A 27,062-nucleotide genomic window follows, 5' to 3' on the forward strand; every position below is an offset into this window, starting at 1 on the left:
ATGTGGCTGCCTGTCTGTGTGTGAACAAAGGGATGGTGGAAGACACTATTAAAGTGACACAATCCCTCATGCTATGGGCAAGGACATCTTCTACTAAACCAAGCTGTTCAAAACCCCATCTGACTTGGCCTTTAACACTTCCAGAGATGGGGCATTCCCAACTTCTTTGGGTAACCTGCTCCCAAAATAGTTAGTGTGACTAATTAGTCACAAATAAGCTTTCATCAGACAAGTGAAGAAAACCAACCAACCTTTGGGCCATCGAGCCCAGGTGGGCCTGGAGGACCTCTGGGACCAGGAATCCCCTGCAATGAACAAGAGGTAGAGGTAAACACCAGTTTAGTTCATTGACTCCACGGGCCTCTAAAAAGGATTCACCAGGTTGCTGATAAAAAAAAAAATTAATCATCTTATAGAGAAACCATCAACCATATTAACAGAAAAACAAGGTCCCAGCAGATGCAGGCATGGTGACCTCCTCAGCTCTCTTACCGTTTTCCCATCCTGGCCATCTCTCCCTGGTGGTCCTCGGAGACCTTTATCCCCTTTGAAACCCGGGATGCCTGGCAGTCCTGGAGGGCCAGGAGGGCACTCACTGCACACATCCTGGGAGAGAACATGGGAAAACACGTCAGCAATAGGCTGCAGGCACTTAGCAGACCCTGTCGACACCCACTATGAATGCAGCACTGTGCTGCTGATGTAATTCTTAAACCTTTGCTGTTTTACCTCAGGATTGGGGTGAATTTGCCTTAAAGAACCAATGAGGGCAGTGTGAAGCAGAGTGAGGGTCAGCAGCTGAGCTCACACCTGCTCCCATGGGACGTTTCCTATCGGTTCTAGGTCTTAATTGGTAACCCAGGATCAGGAAACCAAGGAAAAGTTTTTCCTGATAGGGAGGTCAGGTAAACTAGAAAGACTATCAAGAAAAACCTTGGTTTGAATCTACAAAACCACTAGACGTCTTTGTCTGCTCCAGGCTGAAATATCTGTGTTACTGCTTAGAGGGCAGGTTTCTAGGGAAAAATCAGGTGTAACACAATGTCAGAAAGGGTCCTGCAGGAAAAATTATTCAGCAGCCACCTTGGCTAAGGACAACTCATCCAATGGAGTTTGTGAATGTCACAGTGTCCTGGCCAAATTTTATCAGGGAGAATCACTACCTCCCTCCTTCCAAACATCTTTGAAGCATGGTCTCAGCAGTCTTTACATTCCAGCAGGAAATTGAATCCATCTATGACATTTCCATTTCAAAGGCAGACTCCCATGAGTAAAGGGGGAATCCTGCCCATAAGAGCATATTACAAAACAGATCATCAGGTGGAGAGCCAGGAGCCCCTGCTACAACACCCAACTCTGTCAATAATCTGTTGCAAAACTGTGGGGTAAATTGTCCTTCTGAGTCTTAGTGCCTACACCCACATTTACCTACTTACAATGTAAGTGCTTGAGAAACACCCATAACAGCAGAGCCCTAATTTCACCTGGATTTCAAGGTGCTGCTTTCTGTACCAAGTGTGGAGTGAAAAAATACCAAGCAGAAAAAATGCACAAATGTGTTTAACCATAATAGAAGCAAAGGAAGGAAATGAAAGAACATCAAAGTGACAATCCTGTACCCAAGAATGAGTCTCTTGCTCTTGTCCAGATCAGAAGTCCCAAGAAACACCTTAGAGTAAAACCTCCAGAACAATACTGGGGTCCACAAAACAAAGACAACTCTGGAGTGAAGAGTAATTTCACAGCAGCCATCTTAAAAGGGCCCTCTGGTTAATGAGGTTGGTAAGAGAAGGTAATTTTTTAGTTTATTTCAATCAATAAGAAAAGATTTCTTGCCAGGTTTAAGACAGCTTAAAAAACTCACAACTCAGCCCATGTAAATCTATAGAGATTTTCAGTCAACACCTATCAAAGACTGACTAATTTCTCACAAAATTCTCTACATGGAGTGGAAAGGCAGACAGATTATCACTTTTGAATCACAAGTACTTCTGGGGTTAATTACCTGCATCCTTTTAGATTCACAATGCAAACTAAATTTGCACTCACAATTACCTAAAATTACTCCGGTCACTGTTGAAGTTGTATGTGAAAAAATCCAGCATTTTATTAAAATGGTTTCCATTTTCTGGTTTAGATAATGTAACTTGATTATGCTTATCTCTCCTTGGAATGCATGCCTCAAGAAGAGCTGAGAAAGCCTTAGAGATGTTACAGAGAACTTTTCATGTCATTTCAGTGCTGGGGAAGGGATTTTCATCTCCACTGTGAGCTCGTGTCCCAATACCAGTGCAAGCAGGAGACTTGTCATTCTTGAGCTTTGAAGAGTGTTTAAAGACACCTTTTGCACTTGTAGTTCAGACACTCTCCCATCACAGAGTGTTAGGTCTGAATCAAACAGAGACATGAACTCCCACTCTCATTAATGGCTGATTACCTTTACCAGCAGATTTATGTCCTCTGGAGTAAGCATGGGTGGGGAACCCTGTGGAATGAGAAATTCATTACTTCAGGCAATTTTAAGAAGCATCAAGACATAAGAATTTTTCCTGAACATGTTCTTGGATTCTCACTGGTTTTCCTTGTCCTGTCTAGGATTCACTGAGCCAAACTTGTACTCCCCACCCTACCCTAGCAATGCTTTTTATTGGGACCTGAGATGAGTTCTTGCTGAGGGTACTGTAGAGCGGTGCTAAGGAAGTGGAATTTAAAATTTTGGCTTTTATTTACATGCATAATATCCAGTTGTTCCCATTCCAAAGCCTTCACTAAACCTTTAGTGGGTTTTAGTCTTTTTCCTACTGCTCTGCTGGGAAAAACAACAGTGGAAAAGCACCCAAGTGCACTTCTGAGGTGAGGTGTACAGGTGGAAACTGAGTTAAAAGGAAGATGTAACACAGAAGTGAGTTACATACAGGTTTTCCAGGAGGTCCTCTTTCCCCTGGATTTCCAGGTACACCCTACAGATCAAGAAAAAGAAAAACATTGTGAAATAATTATAAAATAGCCTCCTGATTGCTCTTGCACTCTGCTGACCGATCTGGACTAGCACACATTTTGCTTTCGTCTGCTGACCAGCACTACTCCTTGCATGAGACAGACAGCAAACTCCTCCAAATATCTGCAACTTGAACACCCTCTCAAACCTTAGCTAAATTCATTTGAGTCACACAGAGACTGGGTTTGCTTTAGCTTGTCTTCTGGAGATAGGAAACACTATGAACTTTACTGGTGTGAATCTCTGAAAGCACGTGTCAACAAGCAAAATCAATTTGTTTGTTTGGTTGATTGGTTGGATTTTTGTTTGCTGAGGTGTGGTGGTATCCATTTTCTTGAGATAAAGGCATAGAAGTTACCAGCATTCTCAGAATTTTATGTTCAGAAAGGCAGGATTAGGAAAAGGGACAACCTTCACCCCTCAGCGTGTATCTCTAACATATCATTTACAAGGAATTAAGTTTGTTAAAAACAAAACAAAAATCATGTCTAAAAATGTTTGGAAAACATTTGCATAAAGTAATGCTCACTTGGGAAACCAAATATTTTGAACAAGACAGTTGGCCATGGCTCACATGGTGACAATTATCTGCACTGTGAGGATCCTTGCAGTTTTAAGGATACTTGGTGACATTTTCCCAAACCATTTTCTGCTGAATTCCTGTATCCACCTGGTTCATCACCCTTGTGTCATCACTCAAGCAAGTGCATGTTCTATTCATACTGAGCACCTTAAAGAGCATACAGAATTTACCACATACAAAATCTGTCCTACCTGATCATTTTTATTTCTAAACAGTTTCTTCTGACCATCTAAAAAAATCTTATTTGTGTTCAGCTTTGTTGATTCTACAGAAGCCCCACATGGGGCTTTCTCTTGGATGGTTCCAGATTTGCCACCCAGGATGTTCATAGAGTCATAGAAGGGTTTAGGTTGGAAGGGACCTTCAAGACCATCTCATTCCAACCCCCTGCCATGGACAGGGACACCTTCCACTATCCCAGGTTTCTCCAAGCCCCATCCAACCTGGCCTTGAACACTTCCAAGGCTGGAGCATCCAAAGCTTCTCGAGGCAACCTGCGCCAGTGTTTTGCCAACCTCACAGTAAAGAACTTCTTCCATATACCTAATTTGAACCTACTTTCTTCCACTTTGAAGCCATTATCCCTTTTACTGCCACTTCCTTTGTGTGGTGAGAAAAAGGTTGAAAGTGAAAGATCTGATGAGAAGGGAAAAACAGAGTTGTTTTCACTAAAGATGACCTTGCAGTTGGAGGATGCTAAGAATATTCAGTGTGGAAAATTTCACATGTTGTGTTTTCTTTGGGTTGTTTTCTGTCTGTCCTGAAAAGTGGAAGTTTTATAGAAGATAACAAAATGCTGTAAAAAACTTAAAAAGCATTCCTCACAGGCTGGGGCCTCCCTACTGGAGAAGGAGAGATAAGGAGCTATGAGGTTACCCTGAGCACTTTTTGCCCCTGCTAAGATGGAATAAACTTAGTAGTGTATGTGTCCCCATTCTGCCAGAGTGGTAATGGAATAAATCTATTCTTTACACTTCAGCTCTGGATTTTGGCTGTCTTGGTTACCTATAGCTCTCACACTTGGTCAAAAATCCCTCCCCATCTTTCTTCAAGGCTCCCTTCAGGTACTGGAAGACCACAAATAGGTCACCCTGAAGCCTTCACTTTTCCAGGCTCAACAATCCCAATTCTCTCCACCTTTCCTTGTAAGAGAGTTGCTCTATCTCTTCAATTGCCTTGGTGGCCTCCTCTGAACTCTCTCTACCAGTTTCACATCCTTCCTGTGCTGTGGGACCCCAGAGCTGGACACAACACTGCAGGTGGGGTCTCACCAAAATGGAATAGAGAGGCACAATCCCCTGCCTTGACCTCCTGGCCATGCTGGTTTTGACACAGCCCAGGACTTGATTGGCTTTTTGGGCTGCATCAACATCTGGATGCTGATGATCAAGGTACAGGTGGCTTTCAATCAGTCTAGGCTCAGCAGGAGCTACTCTTTGAGACTATCTAGTATTTCCATATGGAAAATTCCTTTAAAATTTGGTCAAATGCTTAGCCAGGAAGGGCACTGGGTGTTCTTTCTGCCACCTTGTCTCAGGTTATTCCACTTTCCCAATCAGTTCCTTGCATTATTTACACAGACAACCAGATGGGGATTAATGACTGAAGAGCACTGTGTGTCATGATACACCACAATTGTAGCTACAGGGCAAACTTGAATTTCATCCTTGAGTCTCACTTAGTACTTAAATCCTGTATGTCTTGCCAGAGGAGAGAAAAAATTGGAAAATATATCAATTATCTTTTTCTATGTCCACATTAAATGCTTCTGGATGAGCAAAAACCTTTCAAATACCTTGTCATTCTAAGAGACAAAAATTAAACACACACTGAAATGGACCTAAAGTGGAGCTGAAGTAGTCCTGAAGTTCATGGATGAACTCTTGTTTCCTGAGGAATTAAACCCTCTGCAGGTGAGAACAAAGAGAAGACAAAGTCTGAAGAAGATGTTTAGCTCACATTTCTTCCCAGAAGTTCTTCTGGGGAACTGAGTAAATATAAGTAATTATTTTAGTAATTTATAGCCTTCCTTCTTCCACAGAATTTCAAGGTGAATCCAGAGAACTGTGCATTGTTCCCCAAGTCCCTTCTCTTTCACAGATGCTGTCAGGTCATGCTTTTGGCATCTTCTCCACTGTGTTCTCAGCCACCTCTGCAAATGGGAAGGGGGATGGCTAAATACAATTACACAGATCTTATATTCCCAGACCTACTTTGTTCAAGAAGACTCACACAGAACTTGCTCTAAAAAGTGTGATGCAAAGCAAAAACTTGAGCCATGAGAATAATCCTGGATCAGAAAGCAAGACAGAAAAGACAGTTCAGAAATGTCTTTCATGCTGACTAGTAGCACAGCTATAAATATATGCCATAGGGCTCACTGACAGCCTTCTGCTTTGGGATCTGAAATATGAACATGGCACTAGCGGTGTAATCTGAGTATTTAAAGATCTTTTAAAAAAGGAATATAGGAAAAGACTTCTTAGTTATGTGAAAAGACATGCAAGGAGAGAGTGAATAAAATGGAAATCCTTGGAAAGGATTAAGCACAGCTATCATGTCCACATGGTATCAGAGTGCCTTGAGACAAAAAGGGATGAACCCATTTTCTTGCATGCTGTATGATGTGGAGCTGGTGATGTCTCTAAAAGCATGGAAATGAGACAGAAAAAGAGATTAAGCTCTGTGCCATGGCTGACAAATCTGAAAAAAACCCTGAATCTGGAGGAAAAGTTCTCCAGAAAAAGTGAAAGGTACAAGATTGCAACCAGAGAATGTCCATTGAAGAATGATTTTGTGAGCCAAACTGAACAAACCAGATGTGGATAATGGCAGTTCAGCATGGTGCATTATCAGAGAACAGGCCAATGGAAGCAGAGTCAAAAGTAGAGGAAGTATTGCTGGTCTGTAGAGGTCTGGAGTTAGAAAAGGCTGACAAAAACAGACAAGCTGCAAATATAAAATTACAAACTGTGCTGGATTGTAATGGACCTGCAAAAATTCAAGTCCAGCTCCTGATCTTGCACAGGACAATCCCAAGAATCACATCATGTGCCTGAGAGCGCTGTCCAAATGCTCCTTGAACTCTGTTAGTCTTGGTGCTGTGACCACTTGCCTGGGAATCCTGTTCCAGTGTCTGGCCACTATCTGGATGAAGAATCTTTTCCTAATATCCAACATAAACCTCCCCTGATGCAGCTTCACATTGCTCAGAGCAGAATGAAAATGTTAGAATGAAGACATGGAAGTTAAAACTGCATCTGACAAGCTAAGAGGGGAAGGAACTGGAAAAGAGAAAGCCAGAAAATTCAGAGAAAAGCAAATGAGTCTGACCAAAAAACTGCATGGCACAGAAAATAAATGCTGCTAACACGATGTGGGAAAATGCACAGATCCAAGTAACAAACCAGTGTTGGAAAACTCAAAAAGTTTGAACACTTTCAGAAGATTGCAGCCAAGAGTGGCTGGCACAAAGCAGAATATCCAGTGAGTGGTACAGCACACCAGTACAGGGAAAAGATGTCAGCCACGAGGAGGTGTGATGCACAGTATTCAGAGCATCAGTCTGCAAAATCTGACACACAGGAATGGTCTTTAAATGGGAACTGATGGAAACTGTGCTGCTGATAATGCTAAAAAATAATATTTAGCTTAGTTGGTTGGCAAATGGTGCTAATTATGCCAAAGTTGTGGGTTTGATCCCCTCATGGCTCATTCACTCCAGACTTGGACTCGATGAGCCTTGTGGGTTCCTTCCAATTCAGAATATTCTGAATAAAATGCTGGTGTAGTTATGAGGCAAAATCCTCTGATGGGGAAAAGGATGCTCAGGTCAATGGTGCATGTGAAAATACTTAAAGAAACTCTGTAAGGAAACATAAGTGTATAGGGGAAATGTGTCAGTCACACAGGCATATGGTGGGATAGTTCTATTACAAGACTGAAAATTGAACTTGAAATGCAATATCTTAAATCAGTTACATGCCACAGCAATAAAGAGACAATAGGTGGGTTAATAAGTGTACCCTGGTTTGGGGTGTAAGTAAAACAAACACAAAGGCTCCCTGGAACTGTCCTTCTAACAGGATGGGGAAATCAACCTCAGAACAGCAAACTCTGCTTTTCAAATCCATTGGCAGTAATTTATGCATCCACAAAGGTTCTGCAATTATGAAAGCAAATGCAGGGGGACGATGAACTTCTCAGTAATTCTGGAACTTAGTTACCATAAATAATTAACCTAATTAAAAAGTGATTAATTCAGTGTTTATGTTAATTCAAATTATCATAATCAAAATACAGAAAGATCCTATTAAACAGGTGCCCTCACTGTTAATAGGAGGATAAGAGAATATCTCATTCAGATTGTTTCCTAATCTAAGGACACTAAATAGGTGTGTTGAACAGAAACATTTTATCTCCCAGCAGACAGGCAGGGGAGAACAGATCATTCCCAACACATGAAGTGTAAGAGTGGCTGCCCAGAGAGTGTCTGCTCCTTTAGGGGTATCTGGTCAAGAATCTTTTTGAATTCAACAAAGAAAGAGAAGGAGAAAGTCATAAATTAGAATTTCAAGGACACAAACCTGACCAAAAAAAAGGATGGCAGTGATGGGAAGCAAACCTGGACATTCACACTAATTGATCAAGGCATGTGGAAATATGAGGAGGCTTATTGCAGCAAGGTTACCTCATCCAGGACCTTGTCAACTGGGAAATTAAAGGAAAAGGAGGAAATCAGAACGTAAATTTTCAGAGACACACAGACCTAAGAAGCAGCAGATCTTGTCACTGGCAGTAACTGATGGGCCATCAAAAACCACAGACTGCACTTGCTGGGAGGGCAATCTGGACCTTGCAAATGATCAGATTGTAAACTGGGGGACACGAACTGGGAGGGCAGAGGGACTGACAGGGCTGGGGAGATGCATGAGGGGCTGTGCAGGGAGAGAGAGGAACAAACAAACAGGAGGTAAACACAAAAGGGTATAAAAGGGGCTGGTAAACCAGAGCTGGCTGAACACTTGTTTGGCTGAGCCCTGCACCTGCCCACTGTGGCTTGTCCTGTCATTTTACATCTTCTAATAAACTTTTTCATAGAATCATGGGATGGTTTGGAAGGGACCTGAAATCCCATCTCATTCCAAGCCCCTGCCATGGGAAGGGACACTTTCCACTGTCCCAGGTTGCTCCAAGCTCCATCCAACATGGCCTTGAGCACTTCCAGGGATGGGGCAGCCACAGCTTCTCTGGGCATTTTGCTCCAGTGCTTCACTACATGCACAGTTAAGAAATTCCTCCATATATCTAATTTAACCAGGCAGGAGGGACCTGCTCTGGAGCAGACAGCACTGCATATAACATCACTGAACATGGAGAAATACTTTTTTTATAATTCTCAGACTAGGAGATTGGCTAACTTCTCCAACAGAAGGTACTTAAGGCTACACTATTTTAATGCTTGATACAGGAATACTGACAGATTAAAATGTGATTTGGATTTTTTTTTTCTCCAAAAGCAAGAGAAAGTAATTTTAAGTGACTGAGATCCCTACAGTAGGCACAATGTGTAGTAGTTCTGTTATGGAAAAAAGTAGTTATATTATTAGGGAAAAAGAACCTTAAAAAAGCACACTTTTTAGGCTTTAAGAATTGAAGCTTTGGTTAATCAGAAAAAGATGCAAATTTAAAGACAAGAATATTATATATATGGAAGCAGACAACATGTCCCAGCTTTGTCACAGAAAAAGATAATTCATAGGGATTTATGGACATAATGAACTCTAGAAGACAAACAAATAGCAAGGCTTTTTCTAAGAGGAACAGAACAAGGCCAAAGCAGCACAATTGTACTGCAAAACTAGGCAAGTATTTTCAAAACCTAAATTTTAATAAAAAAAGACACTGTCCTGAGAATTCTTGATATTAGACTGAGTAGCCAACTGTTTCCAAAGGTGACTTTGGGCTATCCCAAAAAAATATGACACATGCTTTGAGGGGACCAGAAAAAATTTTGAAGGTAGTCATGTAAAAAGCTCCAATTTATTCACCAGTGGGAGAGAATTTTGGCCACATATATTGCAAAAACAATATTGACTCTTTCATCTCCCAAAATGCAGTTGTAAATCTGATTTGCTATATCAGAGAATGCAACTGATAGCAGGCACTTCCACAAGCATCTGATGAGTTTGCAACTGGAAAAATAATTCAGAGAGTAACTTGATGTATGTAAATGTGATTTAAAAGAATTTTTCAGTCTCAGGAAAAAAACACGGAATACATTTGCAAAGGCCACAGCAAAGTACAAGACACTGAGGCAAGTCATTGAGGCAATTGACACTGCATGGCTTGGGAGCTGCACAGCAAATTCATATTAGCAATTCAAATTGGAGCTTTCCTATCCAATGATATCCTGTTTGAACACAGCAGAGTACAAAAATGGACATGTTTCAGAGGATACAGGAACACTGCATTGGCACACAAGAGTGCAGAAGCAGAACAAAAAGTTCCTTATGCTAGTTAAATAAAGACAGAGATCAGGGAACTGCAAATGCATGATCTTGTCAAAATAGGTTATCCCTGCTGACACACCAAGAAATGTTGCAATGTGTCCTGTACCTCCAATTATACCTCCTGAAACACAGACAGAATGGTTTAAAAAGTGATCACACAATGCAGAAAGGTTCTAAAAGACATATTGACTGCAATTAAAGCAGTGAGTGTAAAACAGAATGTGTTTTATAAGTAGCCTGAGGAATGTTTGTGTTTGGATTAATTTTCTGCAGGGAAAAGAAAAATGTAAATACCTCAGTGCTGCATGTCCAAGAGTTGACCAGCCAATGCTGATCAGAGCAGAGCCAGAAACAGACTCCAAAAAGCTGCCTCAGGTACTCTCCTCACACAGTTCAGCTCTAACAAACACATCTATCCTATCTCCTGTTCAAAACATCTTCATTTAAAATTTCAAACATCTGAGGCAAGGGGATGAGATCTAGGGACAGACAGCAGGACATAATCAATCCCAAATCTCTGGCTGCTCAGGGACACAAGGGACCATTTCAGCTATCATGGGCTCTGGAAGAAAACCCTGGCTGAATCATTGGTCTTGGGACAAAGAATAGAGTCAGAGAATCTTGGAATGGTTTGGGTTGGAAGGGACCATAAAGATCATCCAGTTCTTGTGCTATAGGCAGGGTGTGAGAGCTTAAATGAGAGCTTAAATGAGCTACAGCTGCAGGCAGGCCTGGAGACCCTTTGGTTTTGGTTACAGTGCATTATAGACTTTTCTTTGCTGAGCATCTTAATACAGTAGAACCAATCTATACCTTAACTTTTATCTATAGCCTATCAGAACTACTATAACTACCATATTCATGTTACCGTTATCCAGTCACTAAAAGTTAGTACATTACAGTTTAAGCTAGAAATTGTTTTTCAGTTTTCTTGTAGTGGAAAATTCTGAGACCTTTTTTCTGTTTGCAACATTTGCTGACTTGTTTGCCTGTGCTATCTTTCTGCTTGGTAAAAACATCTTCTTGTTTGAGGGGGGTTTATCCTTTGCTCTAAGTCATAAAACCCCCTTCTAACTAACACACCTTTTGCCTCCTTAGTTATCTAGTAAAACTGGCTTAGCAAATCTTTTCTTCTATATCAAAACTTGCTTCCATCTCTATTCCTGCATCAGACTCTACATTCAAAAATCTTTCTGCTAAGCACACATATCTGTGAGACTTTCTTGTCAAACTTTCATCCTTCCCAACAGGCAGGGACACCTTCCACTATCCCAGGCTGCTCAGAGCCCCATCCAGCCTGGCCTGGAACACCTCCAGGGATGGGGCATCCACAACCCCTCTAGGAATAAGTAGGTGGGAAGAAAACAAGACCTTCTTTCCACAGGAAAGGACCTCCTTTAGGCCACCTGATGGATGTCAGTAAAGCCACACCAGGGTTGGAAAATGCTTGCTGTGGAGCTGGTGAGAGCTGGTACCATTTCAGACATGACAGCATCACGGAGCAGCGCTGAGAAGGAGAGTTCCAGGAGGTCACTTCCCCCTCTCCATCGTGTTCCCTTAAACCCAAAGATCAAGCCCTTCCAAATCTTCAGAGGCTCCTTCAGAGGACTGGTTTCCACATCATAGAAGAAAAACAATTCTCCTCTTTCTGATGCAGCCCTGAAGTGGAAGCAGGCAGAGAGAGGGGCCAGCTTTCCAGCTGGGAGTCTGCCACGTTCCTCTCTGCTCCTCGGTTCCATGACTCACCACTGAGACAGTGGGAGCACAATGCACCAAGAGGTTAAAATGTCCTCAAAAATGCACAATAGCAGCAGCAAAATGAACTCACAGAGAATTTAACATCTGTGGCCCTGTTTTAACAGAAAGGGTACTTATCTCAGTGGATTCTAAGAAGTTCCTAGAGAGCCGAACCACCATCCTTTTCCAGTGTGGGATCTTTCTCCAGTTTATGTTGCAAAGTCCCTTCTCCAGTGTAATTTTAAAGTGGTTCAGTGATGAACCCCACTTTCCTTGAAGCAATCCTCCTTATTCCAACTATTTTCCCTTTTGACATCCTAAGTTGTAAGAGCTCCACTTCTGCAAATCATGTCCCTTGGACAATCCTAGTAAGACTCAGAGACTGTATTTGATTATCAGCATGAATTTTTAAGGCAATTAGATGCAAGCACTGACCAGCTTCTTGAGCACTTACACTTTAATTTTACTTACATCCTGGCCAGGAGGCCCCTGTGGTCCAGGGATCCCAGGCACACCACGGGGACCCTGAGAGGGAGAGAACAGACAAACCCAGTAATGTGAGCAGTATTTATGAGGTGCTTCTTAGCTGAAGAGAAGAAATCCTTAACCTAATAGTAATTGGTGGAAAAATTAACCAGCACCTACACAAGTATGAGAGTTTAAGAATAAATATAATTACAGCTCACACTGCACTATCCTGATATCAATAATTTCTGTGCCTCAAGGGACTTCATGTGCATCAATATTTCCATACATTGATTGGAGAGGTAATAATGACTCTTTATAGGAGGCAGGTTTTTGAACAGGGAGAAAATATGACAGAGCACAGGACAGTAGAGGAGAAAAGGTCACTGTCACTGTCCCATTTTCTGAAAAATCCCCTTCCCCAGGATTCTTCTCATTATCTCATTTTGCTTCTCCTGTGTTTTGCTGCTTTGGAATGTGGTTTGGAGACTGTTTATCCAACAAACAGCTGGCTGGTTGATTGGTTTCATGTGAATTGTTTTTACTTAATGACCAATCACCGTCCAGCTGTAGCAGGACTCTGGAAGAGACCATGAGTTTTTCATTAGTATCTTGTTAATCCTTCTGTATGTATCCCTTCTCTATTCTTTAGTATAGTTTTAGTATAGCATTCTTTAATATACTATAAGTATATAAAATAATCAATTAGCCTTCTAAGAACATGGAGTCAGATTCATAATTTCCTTCCTGCCATGGGGGACTCTGGAAATAGCACACATCTTCTCAGTTCCAGGCTATCACTCTGCTAGGATGGGCTGTTGTGCTGGAAATTCAGGCCAGTGTCTACTAAGACCATGGTACACAGTTGTTTGTGCCACACCAATGGATTGCATCCTTGAAAAACTGAATGTTCAGGGACTAAAGTGTGTTTGTTGAATACTGAAATCTGTAGGATTTAAGTAAGAAAAATGTTCTAATATGGTTTCTTTTAAACCTTTGAGGCCTTGGCTAGAAGAAATATACCTTGAATTATGTGCCTTAAAATAATTTTTTGAAAGAAGGGTGAAGCAAGACACTCATTATTTCCCTTTTAGGACTACTGACAGGTAAAGAAACATTTCCACCAGGCCAAGGCTCTTCATCAACTCTTTCTCATAACCCAATAGAGCAGACAAGTACCTGGTAATACACAGAGGTTCTGGTGGATCAGCCACCCTGTGACCATTCCTCAAGCAAAACCAAAGCAATGACATCTGCCCTCATGAAATGACTGGCAAAAACATAATTAGTGTGGCTGACCCCTCCCCAGAGAATTTGGGTATAGCTAGAAAGACATACTGTACCAGTGACCCTTTGTCTCCTGGGGGTCCTGCAGGGCCCTACAAACAGAAAAGACACAGCAATCAAAACACTTTAAATTCTCATTTAGTAGGGTGGGTCCTGCATTAAGGCATTATTCACTGCACTCTGCACTCCTGAGTGTGGATGGGTGCGCACTGTGCCCATGGACAATCCATGCTCCTGGCTGGGTCTGGAGACACAGAACCACAGCATCCACACATCCTTTGGGCTGGGCAGGACAAATCCCCCAGGTTCTGAAAACCACCACATTCAGCTACCTCTTACACAAGGGAAAACTACCCACAGGAATTCTGTGCTTTTTAATTTAGGTCAAAGCAGGGGGAGGGCAGTGGGCTTGTGCATGCTGTTTGTTTGGGGATGCAACTTAAAATGTGCAGCTGAGTAGAGGAAGCCCCTGGCAGGTACCCACTTCTACAGGAAACCACAGAAGAGATGCAGTGCCACATCCATCATGGGTGACTCAATCTGGTATTCCAAACACACCCAAAACAAGGTTTGAATAAATTGGCTACCACTATAACTCTGCTCTCCTTCTGCTTTCTGTTTCAGGCACAGCAACTCATTAATCCTCACAGTGTCTCCACGAGAGAAGACACCTTAGTGCATGTTAAAGAAATGGCTTAATGCATAATTTAATTAATGCCCACAAGGCAAGACAGAGCAAAATTGAAATGTTTCTACTTATACTGTGCATCCATGCAGTAGGCAGCTTCAGCATAAACATGTGAATTCACCCCAGCTGTCCAAGCTGTCCCCTACTCTGTTGGAAATAACACACTCTGCTAATGCTCAAGTTTATGGGTCAGTGTTATGTAAATTGTAACTAACTCAATACTTCAGCAGATAAGGTAAAAAAAATCCTCATCTATATATACTTTTTGTGCAGGGAGCAAAGCCTGAGAGAGGTTAAGGGCAGAGGAGGAAACAGGGTGAGGATTCCAATTAAAAAGAGTTGTTGGCTCTCAGCTCTGAAGCTGAAGTATTATAAACACAATTTTGTCACATTGCTAAAAAGAGTAGAGGCTGACGTCTTTAATTCAGCGTGTAATATGCACTGAAGCAACTCCACTGATTTTATTCTGGTTTTTTTTTACTGTGGGATTCAGTCTTTGTGACAGTCTGCTAGATTCAAGGTTATACAGAGTTGGTTTTTTTTTTCCAATTCCAGTCTTTGCACTGGAGCTGAGGTTATGATGAATCTATAGTGGAAAAAATACCATCATAATAGTGGTTTGGTTGTTTTTCTTGTTTGGTTTTTTTTCTTTTTTTTTTTAAAGAAGCATTTAGTAAAGCAAATTAAATAAATAAAACATATTTGAGAACAGTGTGGTGTGTAGGTGGCTACACATCCTGACAGTGGGCAAATAATGAAGACACTGAAAAAACCAATCTTCTGGTGTGAGACAAGAGATGTCGGCATTTGGAGTCAAGTCCTTAGTCATTTGTGTTTATGGAGACGAGGATGCTAAATCCCCAGTGAAGAACAACTTTGTCATCCTGTGTACATCAAGATGCAGACATGAACTCATCTAGCCCTGGACTGAATCTAAAAATCTGTAATTAAAGACGATCCACTAGCTAGTGATTTTCAAACAAGCCAGATATTCATTTGTTAATTTAATTTAATTAATGGCTGAACATTGAGAAATGCAAGAACACCACTGCTCCTTAGATAAATCATTGATAAATCTATAGATCCTTGGATAAATCAAAGGACACCTAGGAAACCTGCAGTGATTGGTAAACCTGTGAGGACCATAAAAGCCATGATCACAGTGTGAAACAGGATCAACCCTGTCTGCTCTAACTCAGAATTCAGCACAGTAAAAGCAAATATTAAGTGGACATACACCTCAGAAAGCCAGATTTTTCAACTCATTACCCAGCAATATGACTTATAATTTCAAGGCAACTTCCTCTACTAATTGGGACATTTATATGTAGATAAACAGATATAATAACCAAACATTGATGACTGGTTCAGGATTGTGGCATGCATGAGGTATTGCAAAAGAATGCAAGGGCTCAGATGTCCTTCTGCAATTACAGCAAGAAATAGCATTTGCTTCCTCCTAAACATATTTCACTAGCAAATTCAGTGCATAACTGGGGGTCTCGAGCAGGACTACTGCCAGAGCATTGCCAAACCCCCCTCATTTCTAAAGGAGTTGTACATGACAAGTACTGGAGTGATCAAAGCTCAGCAAGAGGAAAATCCAAATTTTTCAAGCAGACTCCCATATACACCATGGGACCAACTGATAGTCAGGAGGGCAGAGCTGGATGAGGTCAAACCTACTAAATATTTGGGGGAAATTATGGGCAGGAGGCCCCTCCTGGAACACAGCAGTTTAAGCAATCTGATTTTGTATTTTGCTATTGGAATGTCTCTGTGTCACTGACGTGGGCATGTGTGCCACACTCATCCCTTCCAACAGGGCTCATACAACAGCAAGACTGTGACTGTGCAGGAGACCAGAGCTTGGCACAGATCTCCTCTCACATCCACAGCCAGTGTGCCAGGATGATGCACAAAATTCAGGAATGACAGTCCTGATAAAATTCAGGAGTGACACCAATCAATCCAAGAGCACTTTTAGCCCTCATAGCAGAGATGTGACACGTGAGCCACAAATGGCAGCCTCTGGACTCTTCTGGAATCTGCACCTTCAGAAGGCAAAATGTCCCACAGGCTCTCAGCACAGCTGAGCACAGGCAATGCATTTCCCAGGTGGCAATGCCTGATTTTTCACCTCATTACAGGTTGCAGCAGGATCTGCTACTTACAGGGGGTCCAGCCAGGCCAATTCCTGGCACTCCTCTGTCTCCTGGCTGTCCAGGGAGGCCAGGAGCTCCCCTCTCACCCTGAAACAAAGGAAAGAGTTAAAAGCTTTGTGTACTGATGAGAAAATGTGCTGAAATGTAAGCAGGTGGTACACCAGAATGTCACATGAGTACATCTGGTCCTGGTCCTGCCCACAGAGGGACAGCATGTGGCAGCATGGGGACATGGCACAGTTACTATCTCATCGTGCCATGAGTGTCCTTTTCCCCCACAGGGGCCCCAGCTCCCCTCTGCAGGCTCAGAGTGCTCACATCACATCACATCACAGAACTGAGGGCAAACGCAATCTTTGCACGTGTGTTCATTTATTTTAGTGCACTGCATCAAATTTCCAGCATTTCACAGAATCAACAAGGTTGGAAGAGACCTTCAAGATCAGCAAGTCCAACCACCAGCCCAGCAACACCTCAGTCACCCCAAACCATACTCCCAAGAGCCACATCCAGAACAATTCCAGAACCAAGGACTTCACCAGGGTAGCAGGAACTTGCCTGGGCTTGGGGAAGCACTAAGCACCAAAAATCACTTTTCTCTCTCTGTGCTTCTGTGGTAGAAGGCTAAGGCACAAAAACTGCTGAACATAGATCATTCATCTGTTGAAGACAGGATTAGGGAAATTTTGCTGCATCTTAATATTCTCCTGTCCTTTACCAACATAGGCCTACTCACAGAAGTGTATGAAATTATTTTGGTAAAATAATTGTCAACACTTCTACCACTCTCTCTCAAGCACTGTACTACAAAAGGAGAGCTTTCCCTTCTAAAAAACAGATTTTCAAAGTAAAACTTGAATAGCACAGAAAACAGCTTGACATTGTTCAATGTACACTGCAGACAGAGGGCTAAGAAAGAATTCAGCTGCAAGACTTTAATTTAACATCTGTTTTCTAGTTATAGGGAGAAATCAATAAGATTTTTATGGATTGCATTGCAGTTGGGAGATTTGGTCTCACGTTGGCAGTAGATTTATAACAACCAATCTTATTTATGCAATTTATTATGACATTATTTCTAGCCATATAGAAGCATGATAGAAAAATGGTTACCTGTGGATTCTGCCCACTCAAAATTAAATCTGCAATATCTCCTATTTTCTCCCTTTCTTGCTTTCTTCTTAAGCTAATCTTTTACTACAAAGAAATAATACTGCAAGGCCACTGAGGAAAAATGCGTTCTGATTAGTTCAAACACTCCACACATCCCTTATCAGTTATTTTATTCAGAAAGATAATTTTAATACAAAAATTTCAATAGTATTTTCCCACATACAATTAAGACTTTTATCATCTTCTGTTGCTATTGAATAGAATACTTAATGAGATTTCTTTTAGTGGTTTTTTCTGACTTTTATATTAATTCTCAGTCTATTAGTGTGTGTCTGTGTGGGTGTAGGTCTGTGTTCTGAACTGTCAAAGATATATAGAAAAGACTACAATGCATTTGTACAAAATGCATCAAAACTAAAAAAAAAAATCACAGCAGTTTGGTTATTTCAAAAACATGGGATGTAGATGGATTGGGTCTCATATTCCTCTTATCATTTACAGAATCTGTTTCAACATCTGATTCTTTTTGCAGTCCAGATCAGAAAATGGTCATTTTGAAGAGGACAATTTATGAAATGTCTGATTAAATGTTCAAGTTCAGGACTACCTGGTTCTACTGGAAAATATTTCACATCCTCCTTGAAGAGAGATGAAGGGAATGAGGGCTAAGGGAAAAGTTCTCTTTGAGGGCTGACAGGTGGTCCTGAGAGCAAATCACCCCTGAGCCATGCAGGTTGTGTGGATTAAAGGGTCCCAGTCCCAGTTTCCTTGAAAAAGTTTGCACTGAGAACTCCATCTGTGCTGAATTCTTACAGTGCTGGAAGATATTGTAAATATGGAAAGTGAACACAGCTAATTCATAGCTGAGTATTTACATCCACAGAGATGATGGAATAATAAAGAAAGGAATCCTCTGGAAGGCTAGAAGTGTATTTTTGAGTCAGAGCTTTGCAAACTCTATTTTCCAGTGGAAAACAGACCATGTTTGCACCATGTTCTTTTCTCCAGTTCAGGTGACTAAGATGAGCAGTCCACAATGAAGTCCATCCTCACCTTATGTCCAAAGGGTCCTGGCAAGCCTGGTGGTCCTCTTTCCCCCTAAAGTGACAAAAGTAAACCAAGAAAACAGTCACCATCCAGCCAAACAAGAGCCTGGACTTTGCTATAGTCAAGGCAGCAATTCTCCCATCACTGCCCTCCTGAGCTCACACTGTCCTGGCAATATTTTACCAACATGTAACCAAATTAAACAATTTGCTAATTGGGCAAGAATTAAAAGCTTTTAGGGAATTTCCATCAAGCTAATCATTTTTGTGCTAGTCACAAGGACAATGGTTACTCCTTGTGGAGGTCTCTGTTTTCAGTGTAAATTTGAGAAATCTTCAGTTCTGACCTTTTTTAATGCACAGATTGGATCTGGAGCATTTTCCACAGGCAGGCCTTCCATGGATTCAGGTAAATCCATGCTCTCCTGCAGAAGTCATGCTTGTCTGTCTCATATTGAACTAGTCAAGCACAAAACTTGTCAGCAGTACTCACCTTTTCTCCATCTTTACCCTTCCCAGGCAAACCTGGCTCTCCAGGACGCCCTGGCCCACCAGGTGGCCCAGGTAAACCCACTTTTCCTTCTTTTCCAGGATCACCCTGTAGAAGGGAAACCATCAGAATCATTAAAATACTGGACAATTACCACTTCAGATCTTTCACTGGAACTGAAAGACATGGATATTTTCCTAGCTGTCTTACCTGGATTTCTTTTGGTATCATAGGAAAACCTCTTTAATGGGAATTCTTTTCCTTCAGTAATCTCAAGGTAGTTGTAATTTCCATCAACGAAAGTAAAAGACGACTTCAAAATGTTTTGAGAACCAGCTATATGTGGTGCTGTGCTCCCTCCATGGAGCACACCCCAACCTGAACTCATCAAAACTGGTTATCCCTGCTGTGACACTGAGAAATGTTGGAATGTGCCCTGATCCCATCCTGACCTTTGCTTCCCATAACCCTGCCCAAGTGACACCCAGCAGCAGCAGCAGCAGTACTGGATGTCTCTGGTTGTGGTGGCTGCTCCTGACTCACAGTGGGTTCTGGGGAGCCAGGTAACAACCCTACAGGTGAGGACTGGTGTCCTGGATTGTCAAGAAAATTGTATTCTATTTGCCATATGTATTGCAGTTGTCTTCTGTTAAGTGGGCAGTTTTCCTTAACTCTTCCACAACAACTCCTCCCTCCAGGGAGACATCTGCTGATAACAGCCATTGAATGTCCCTGCATGGCTGATAAGGACTACAGCATCCCATTGTGAGACGCTCTGCCCAGAGGGAGGAGCCAAGCATTGCTACCTGGATATAATCTGGAGATTCTGGAACACCAGCTCGGCCTCTCCACTCGATTTCCCAGAGGAACAGCAACTGCCTCTTCCACTGGATCTTCAGAGGAAGAATACACCTTTCTACAGGATCCCTGCTCCAGCAGAACCACCCTGACACTGCAGGAGGGCTGCACCCACAATTCCAATTGCACTGCTACCAATACCCTGACCAACAGGATGTCAGGTTATGTTCTGACCCTGTCAGTGCTATTTTAGTTTACTGCATTGATTATTTCATCTTTTTATTTTCTTCCCTAGTAAAGAACTGTTATTTCCTGCTCCCATATTTTTTGCCTGAGAGCCCCTTAATTTAAAATTTATAGTAATTAAGAGGGAGGGGGTTTATATTTTCCATTTAAGGGGAGGCTCCTGCCTTCCTTAGCAGACTCCTGTCTTTCCAAACCAAGAGAGATGGCTTGGGCAATGTGCTCACCTAACCACAGTGCTGGTCAACGCCTTCACAAATCTGGGAGAAACATTTGTAGCCAGCATGAGCCAACCATCTTACCCCAAGAACAGTGCACAGCCCAGGGCCTGCAGTGGGCTGCATGCCCAGATCTACTCTGGAGCATGGATGCCTCTCAAGGTAACCCCTCAAATTATCACCTTATCACATCAGATACTCAGCAAACAAAATGGGAGTAAATGAATTGGAAACTCTGAAACCTTAGCTAAGTGATATAAAGGATTGGTTCCACAAATATAATGCTTTAGACAAAATATTGATCAAGTTTAGGACTAACGCTGAATGCAGCCACTCTGAGAAGGAGTTTAGAACACAAAGGGATCCCTTCTGAAGCTCATGACTCAATGGAAGGGTCTCCTTGACAGTTTTGTCTGTCCCTGTCCTCAATGCAGTAAATAATCAGGTGTACCTTGCATTGAATCTTGTTAAACCACTGTGGCATTTACCACTGAACTTTATTAACTTGGTGTCTTACATCAATAAAATATACTGTTCTTCTTTCTTGTGAGTGAAGTGCATCACTATTTCTGCAACACCAAGGGCTGAATGAGAGAGCCCTTGGTCCTCTCATGACCCTGAGGCAGACCTCAGTAACTTGGAAGAAGATTTTACTGAAGGAGTTGGGATTCATTCCCTTTTAAGCCCCAAATACATGGATATAGGAGTCAGGTTTCTGATTAAACATTCCTACTCCAGAAAAAAAAAGATCAGGACTCCAGCATGCTGGGCACTCTGGGGAGCATGACCACACACAAGCCCCTAACTTCAGAAAGCTCATGGAAGGGGACACAAAGACAGTTTTTCTTCCAGCTTTGGATTTTTTGTCATGAATAGGACTTTCTTAAAACACCAAATGCCTGCTCTTGTCAGGTAATGAAGACCACAATTGTGTAGCAGTGACTTTACCATATCCACTCACATCTCAGTGGTTTATTAGGTAAATTCTAAAGTTGCCACTGGGTCAAAACCTTACAGAACGTGTAATAGAGGAGCTCAGACAAGATGAATTCATGAACCCATGTGTCTTAACCATCCATGAACCTATGAAATGATTTTCCAGTTCAGACAGTATCTGTCCCTATTACTTAAAAAGCTCAAGAAAAAAAAGTAAACAAACCCATCAAAGAACCAACTCACCTTTTCCCCTTTTTCTCCTGCCTTTCCTGGGAGTCCAGGGCCTCCAGGCACACCCTGGAGAGAAAAGAACTTTAAAGCTTGGAAGTTTTTTTGTAGGCAGTACTGGATTTTAAACAAAGGGGCAGACCTGTGGGTTCAGTATAGTTTATCTCAAGGATCAGTATCAGCTCAACATTTCCCAGTACAGAAAATCTGTAATCCAGAGAATACCACAGAAGGTGTATAACAGGTCCTTAAAGGAGGAATTTCTTTTTCAATATAAAAAACAGCTGAACAGAAAAAGCAGAAACTGAGCTTGTACCAGATTTTTGCATTGTACCAGTAACTATTTCTTTTGTTCTGTGAAATTCTCAGTAGCTCCTAATATGCTACCAACAACCCCCAATCACCACCTCTGTATCAGAAAAGCCAAAAGCATCCTAACACTGGGAAATGTAGCTGTGTTCATTTCTTCCTCTATTTCAGTTTTCAATCCTTTTAACATCTTGGCAGGTCTCAAAGGATTCTGTGTCAAAATATAGATGATTTAGAGCTCTAAATTAAGTACTGTAACTTCCTAACCCACCAAAACATATCTTAGAATGGTACTCCATTTTAAGATGTGAAATCATGTCTTGGCACCATTAAGATTGGATTGACCTCAGAATGGATGTGATAATTATTTTCCTTTCTGCACCAGTAAAAATTATTTCCATCTATATTGGCTTTTATAGGTAATATATTGGTATTACTCGTATAGAAGTTTGCTTAATGGAATATGAAATTGAAAAGTTCTTAATTTTCAATATCACCTTTCAGTCTGAAATTAAATCACTACATTAATACAATTAAATCAGATGTATCTTAACAACTAGTTGAAGGGCAATTTAAGTTTTCTTGGATTGCCCAGGTAATAAACTCTGGTCCTAACAGTGCCATGGTCTAACCCCTGTGCCTGAATACATCATATCCTGAGGTCTAAATGCTGTTTTTCATCTACTCCAGTCTAAGCCCAGTGAAACCCCAAGAACTAGAGAGAAAATTACCACAGTGGAGCTAGGAGTGGAGTCAATCCGAAGATTTTTTTAGCAAATATGAAAAATTTTGTCATGCAAAATTAATAGTGATGATGAACCCCCAAGTAAGGGGACACTGCATTGATTTCAAGGGTCTTTAGGCTCAAATGCTTACAAGCTTCCATAACAAAAGTGGGAGTTTACTATGTTATTTTTATACCAAGAAGTCTTGTTTACAAAAGGAGAGGACAAATGAAAAAAGGCAAAGGAAACAAAACCAAAGAGACAATAAACATTGAATGTTTTCTCTTGAAGAGTTGGCAGCAAAATTTGCTTGTAACAATTTACTGAGGAATGAAGAAGCTCTGTTCCTCCCCTTGATAAAATGAATATGAGAAGACAGTTAATGGATACACCATTCCCAGGTGCCTCCAGATCTTTCAATTCAGCCGTAAGAAACAGTTTAATGAAACACAGCCTTTTGAACTTCATAGTAATCCCCATGGAAGGGAAAACTAAGCACGTTAAATAAAGAAATCAGGGCACAGATGGGAAAACAAATACACTGGTGCATACTTACCACATTTCCTGGCAGGCCTCTTGGACCTGGGGGCCCTGCTGGTCCACTCAAACCCTGTTTTAAGAAAAATGAAGTGTGTGTGTGTGCATATCACAACTTGTATCACCATAGGAACAAGATGTTCCAAGTGAGATTGGATTTCATGTCAGACAAGGTGTTGTACATCAATAAGGCAAAAAATAGCACATTTTTTTGAAACTTTTTAGTGTAAAGAGTAATGAAACAATACAATATGGATGAAGGCTCTCTTTGGGAGCTTAAAGCTACCTTCTATCAAAAGAAATCCTAAATCTAGCTCAGATACAGGAAGGAAAGTCTGGGCCAGAAACATCAGAAGAACAGAGTAAAGATTGTTGATTTATCATAAAAAATGTAGGTCAACAAAATGTGCTTTGTTGACAATTCTACCTTTCTCTGCTGTGGGGAACAAAACCTGAAAACATCCTTTTGCACTGAACAAGTGAAATAGCCTAAACCATCCAGAGTGTAGAGTTTTGAATTGCAGGTCTCTATCTGTTTGGAAGATAAAGATTTGTAGCATGAAAAACCCACGTGTGTCTCCAAAATTTCATGGGAGACATATTCATTAGAGGACATATATTTGGGGATTCATGTCCCAATAGAGATGTATGTCTGGGGTTACCAGGCTATATTTAGAGGTTTCATGGAATCATAGATTTGGGTTGGAAGGGATCTTAAACATCATTTGGTTCCAAACTCTCTGTCATAAATAGGGACTCCTTCCTCTAGACCAGCTGGTGCTGGGCAACCTGTGCCAGTGCTTCATCCCCTTCAAATGAAATAATTTCGTCCTAATTCTAATCTAAACCTACTCTCAGTCAAGCCATTCCTCCTTGTCCTATCACTCCATGCCCTTGAAGAAAGTCCCTCTGAAACTCTGTTGTATTTCCTCTTTAGGCACTGAAAGGGGCTCTGAGATCTCCTTGGAGCCTTCTCTTCTCCAGGCTGAACAATCCCAATCCTCTCAGCCTTTGCTCATAGCAGAGGTTTAAAGGTTTTCTCATTTCTTTGTTATTTACAGTCACTGGTCTGTGAGCCAACAGAAACATGGAGCAGCAGCAGTCTGTGAAAGGATGGCAAGAAAAGGGAAGGTGACTGCAAATATCTGCATTTCCATATCATAAACATCCTCTGACCCACCAGGTTCATAAAAAATAAAACCAAGGAATGGGTTTTTGTGGAAGTGGCATAGTTTTTGCCATCTCTCTTTTTTTTTCTTTATTTTTTCCTCCTCTCCAAAATACTAAGGGGTCCTTCAACCAAGAGTGAAAGTCTCCTGAAAGCAGGCAGTTCAGGGTTTAGGGTTAGAGCACTCCTTAGATACCAAGCACAAGCACAAGAAAGAAAACCGTGAACACAAAGGTGGAAGAAAAAATTTCAGCGCTCTAGGATGCATGATTTGAATTTCTTATTCCTTCCTTCTCCTAATCAGTCATTCCCTTTCTCAATCATTGTTTCAAACAGTTCTTCAGTGTTTCTTCCTCTTGGCTTGCAAAAAAAGTCTGAGGCCTTTTATTCAGCTGCAAAGGTCTTATGTGTTTTTACAATAATAAAACTGGACTGGAATCCTTTGTTGTTCCTCAGCATACAGACAGACAAGAGCAGCACTCCCTACAACAAATGCCTCAAAAAGGGGTGTGGGATGAGTCTTCTGGATGAGCCAGTATTAAAAAAAAAACCAGCAGAATTGATAGTGAAGCCTAAAAGCACCCATGATGAAAAACCAATTGCTGCTGCTGCAGTGAGCTCCCTGCTCCAGCTGCCTGCCTGAGCTGGGCTGACATTGCAGTGCAGTCACACTCACTCACAAAAGGGTGTTTTGTTAGGCAGGGAGAGATTTGAGCAGGAAAAGATGCACAACCTTGAGCTGGGCTGAATGGGGCATTGATCTGTTTGGTGCAGATGATCCTGTTTGCCCACAAACAGCCTCTTCCAGCTGTGCATGAGGATGTGCTCTGTGATCAAGCAGCCTGGGACTGCGAATCCACAAGATGTTGATGTCAGTGTCCCTTTAGGTGTGTCACTGCCAGGGGAAAATGCTGCAAGGGAAGAGTTACTCACAGTCTCTCCAGGGGCTCCAGCCTCTCCTCGGGCTCCTTTCTCCCCCTTTGCACCCTGTGCAGAAAGGAGAGATACCAGCTGATTAGATATGGAAGGAGACCTCTTGCCAGACAAAAAGGCTTCAAGATGCCTGAATGTGCACTAGGAATTGGTTTTGTTAACTAATTCACAGAGGAGTTAATGGCTGAGGAAACAGCTCCCAGTTCTCTATGCAGCAAGAAAAGGAACTATAAAAATAAAACTCTGAGCTTCAGAAGAGTTACTAATGACTGATCAGCTCAGATACTCAGCATAGGATGCTGAAACCTGCAAGTGTTCATCTGGTGAAACTCCTTCCTCTCCTCAACCAACTACTTAATTTCCAGCTGAACTTTGATGGTCTCCCTTCACAGAAAACTCACCTACAGCTCTGAAATATAAACATTAGTTGTCTAGGAATGATAATAAGAGATCCCCATGCAGAAGGTTTGTCCTAACCATAGATATCAGAGAGCCCTTTCTGAAGAATTTTTGCAGGACAAAGTCTGCTCACTAAACTGTCCCCCATTTAGCAGATGTTAGTCAAAAGTTGCATGGCATTACAGTGGCTTTTACTTGGGTTTTGGGGGGTTTGGTTTTGTTTGGTTTGCTTTCATTGATTTTTGGTTTGGGTTTTTTTGTTTGGTTTGTTGTTGATGCCCAAGTACTGCTGATTATATAGGGTGGGCACAGCATATATGATGGCAGAGTGAACACGCACCCATGTGGAATGGAAACACCTCAGTGTTGATGGGAAATAGTTTTGTGTGACACAATAAATTTTCTGAAGATGGCTGAGACCATAGAACCATTTCACATGAGCCATTGCTCATTCCAGGTCAGATGACCTAGGGTTGAATCTGACTGCTCTGCAATGTTTTGGAAATATGATTTATCTGCAAGACCTGTGGTTTAATAGCAGCAGTACAAGATGCCTTCTTGAAGGACCATGAAGCTGGAAGAAGTCTCTCAGACAATACTAACCCTACAGAGATATTGTATCTCTGAGCTGATTTTCCTCCTGCTGTCCTGCAGTCCAACAGAAGTAAAAACCTCTACAGAATCCCTGAACCTATGACAGTAGGTTCATAAAAAGATAAAAAAGAAATGGGCTGCTGGTGTGTACAGGAAGAATTATTTACAGTGATACAGACCTTGAGGGTACTCCACTCTAGTCATGTCAAAGATTTTCTTCAAGGTCCCTCTTACCTGTACTCCTGCAGGTCCTGGCACACCTTGCTCACCTGGGACCCCAGGTAATCCCTGAAATACAGAGGAAGAGGTAAAGGAGCTCCTTCCACTGAGAGAAGCATGATTTTTACAGAGGCTGCCACTTCACAGGGCTCTGTCTCTTCTGGGAGCTCCATCCAGAACAAGAAAGTCCAGAATACAACTGCAGTACCCAAATGCACAATTTAGCTGGGCCACATCACTTCAAAATCCCTTAATAAATCCTGCACATAAATTACTGCCAGCCAAGCTCTGCCTAAAAAATCCCATAGTCCTTTTTTCAGCTACTAAGGCCCAGAACTACAGATTAGGTGCTTAAACTCCAGTAGTCATGTAGCTTCCTCTACAGGCAGTACAAAGATAAGCACCACTGTGGCTATTTCTGATGAGAGAAGCATCCCAGCTACAGAAGGAGCATGTCCCACCCTCTCCCTCCAAAACTGACCACTCTCATGTCCTCTCTTGGCTGTACTTACAGTTTCTCCAGTCATTCCTCGATCTCCTTTGTCCCCTTTTGGTCCAGGTTCACCCTGATATAAAACAGTAAGGCAAAGAGAGAAATAAAAGCTATTTCCAGGGCTGGAACTCACACTAATTCTGTTAATAAGTGGGCTCGTTCAATCAGTTACCCATTT

General features: G+C 41.7%; 1 protein-coding gene across 1 annotated transcript in view; it reads right to left on the minus strand.

The window, feature by feature from the left end:
• The window catches only part of COL22A1 (collagen type XXII alpha 1 chain), a 209,404-nt gene that overhangs the window by 33,164 nt on the left and 149,178 nt on the right, over positions 1–27,062 (minus strand). The window contains exons 33-46 of the mRNA XM_059474675.1: positions 26,904–26,957; positions 26,407–26,460; positions 25,180–25,233; positions 23,098–23,151; positions 21,523–21,576; positions 19,088–19,192; positions 18,602–18,646; positions 16,445–16,522; positions 13,639–13,674; positions 12,302–12,355; positions 2,916–2,960; positions 2,438–2,485; positions 493–606; positions 252–305 (exon numbers count right to left, since the gene is read on the minus strand). Of these exons, the coding sequence (XP_059330658.1) occupies positions 252–305; positions 493–606; positions 2,438–2,485; positions 2,916–2,960; positions 12,302–12,355; positions 13,639–13,674; positions 16,445–16,522; positions 18,602–18,646; positions 19,088–19,192; positions 21,523–21,576; positions 23,098–23,151; positions 25,180–25,233; positions 26,407–26,460; positions 26,904–26,957 (849 nt within the window). The remainder of the gene's footprint in view (positions 1–251; positions 306–492; positions 607–2,437; positions 2,486–2,915; positions 2,961–12,301; positions 12,356–13,638; positions 13,675–16,444; positions 16,523–18,601; positions 18,647–19,087; positions 19,193–21,522; positions 21,577–23,097; positions 23,152–25,179; positions 25,234–26,406; positions 26,461–26,903; positions 26,958–27,062) is intronic.

The sequence above is a fragment of the Ammospiza nelsoni genome, chromosome 1 (genome assembly GCF_027579445.1).
Source record: "Ammospiza nelsoni isolate bAmmNel1 chromosome 1, bAmmNel1.pri, whole genome shotgun sequence".
NCBI lineage: Eukaryota > Metazoa > Chordata > Aves > Passeriformes > Passerellidae > Ammospiza > Ammospiza nelsoni.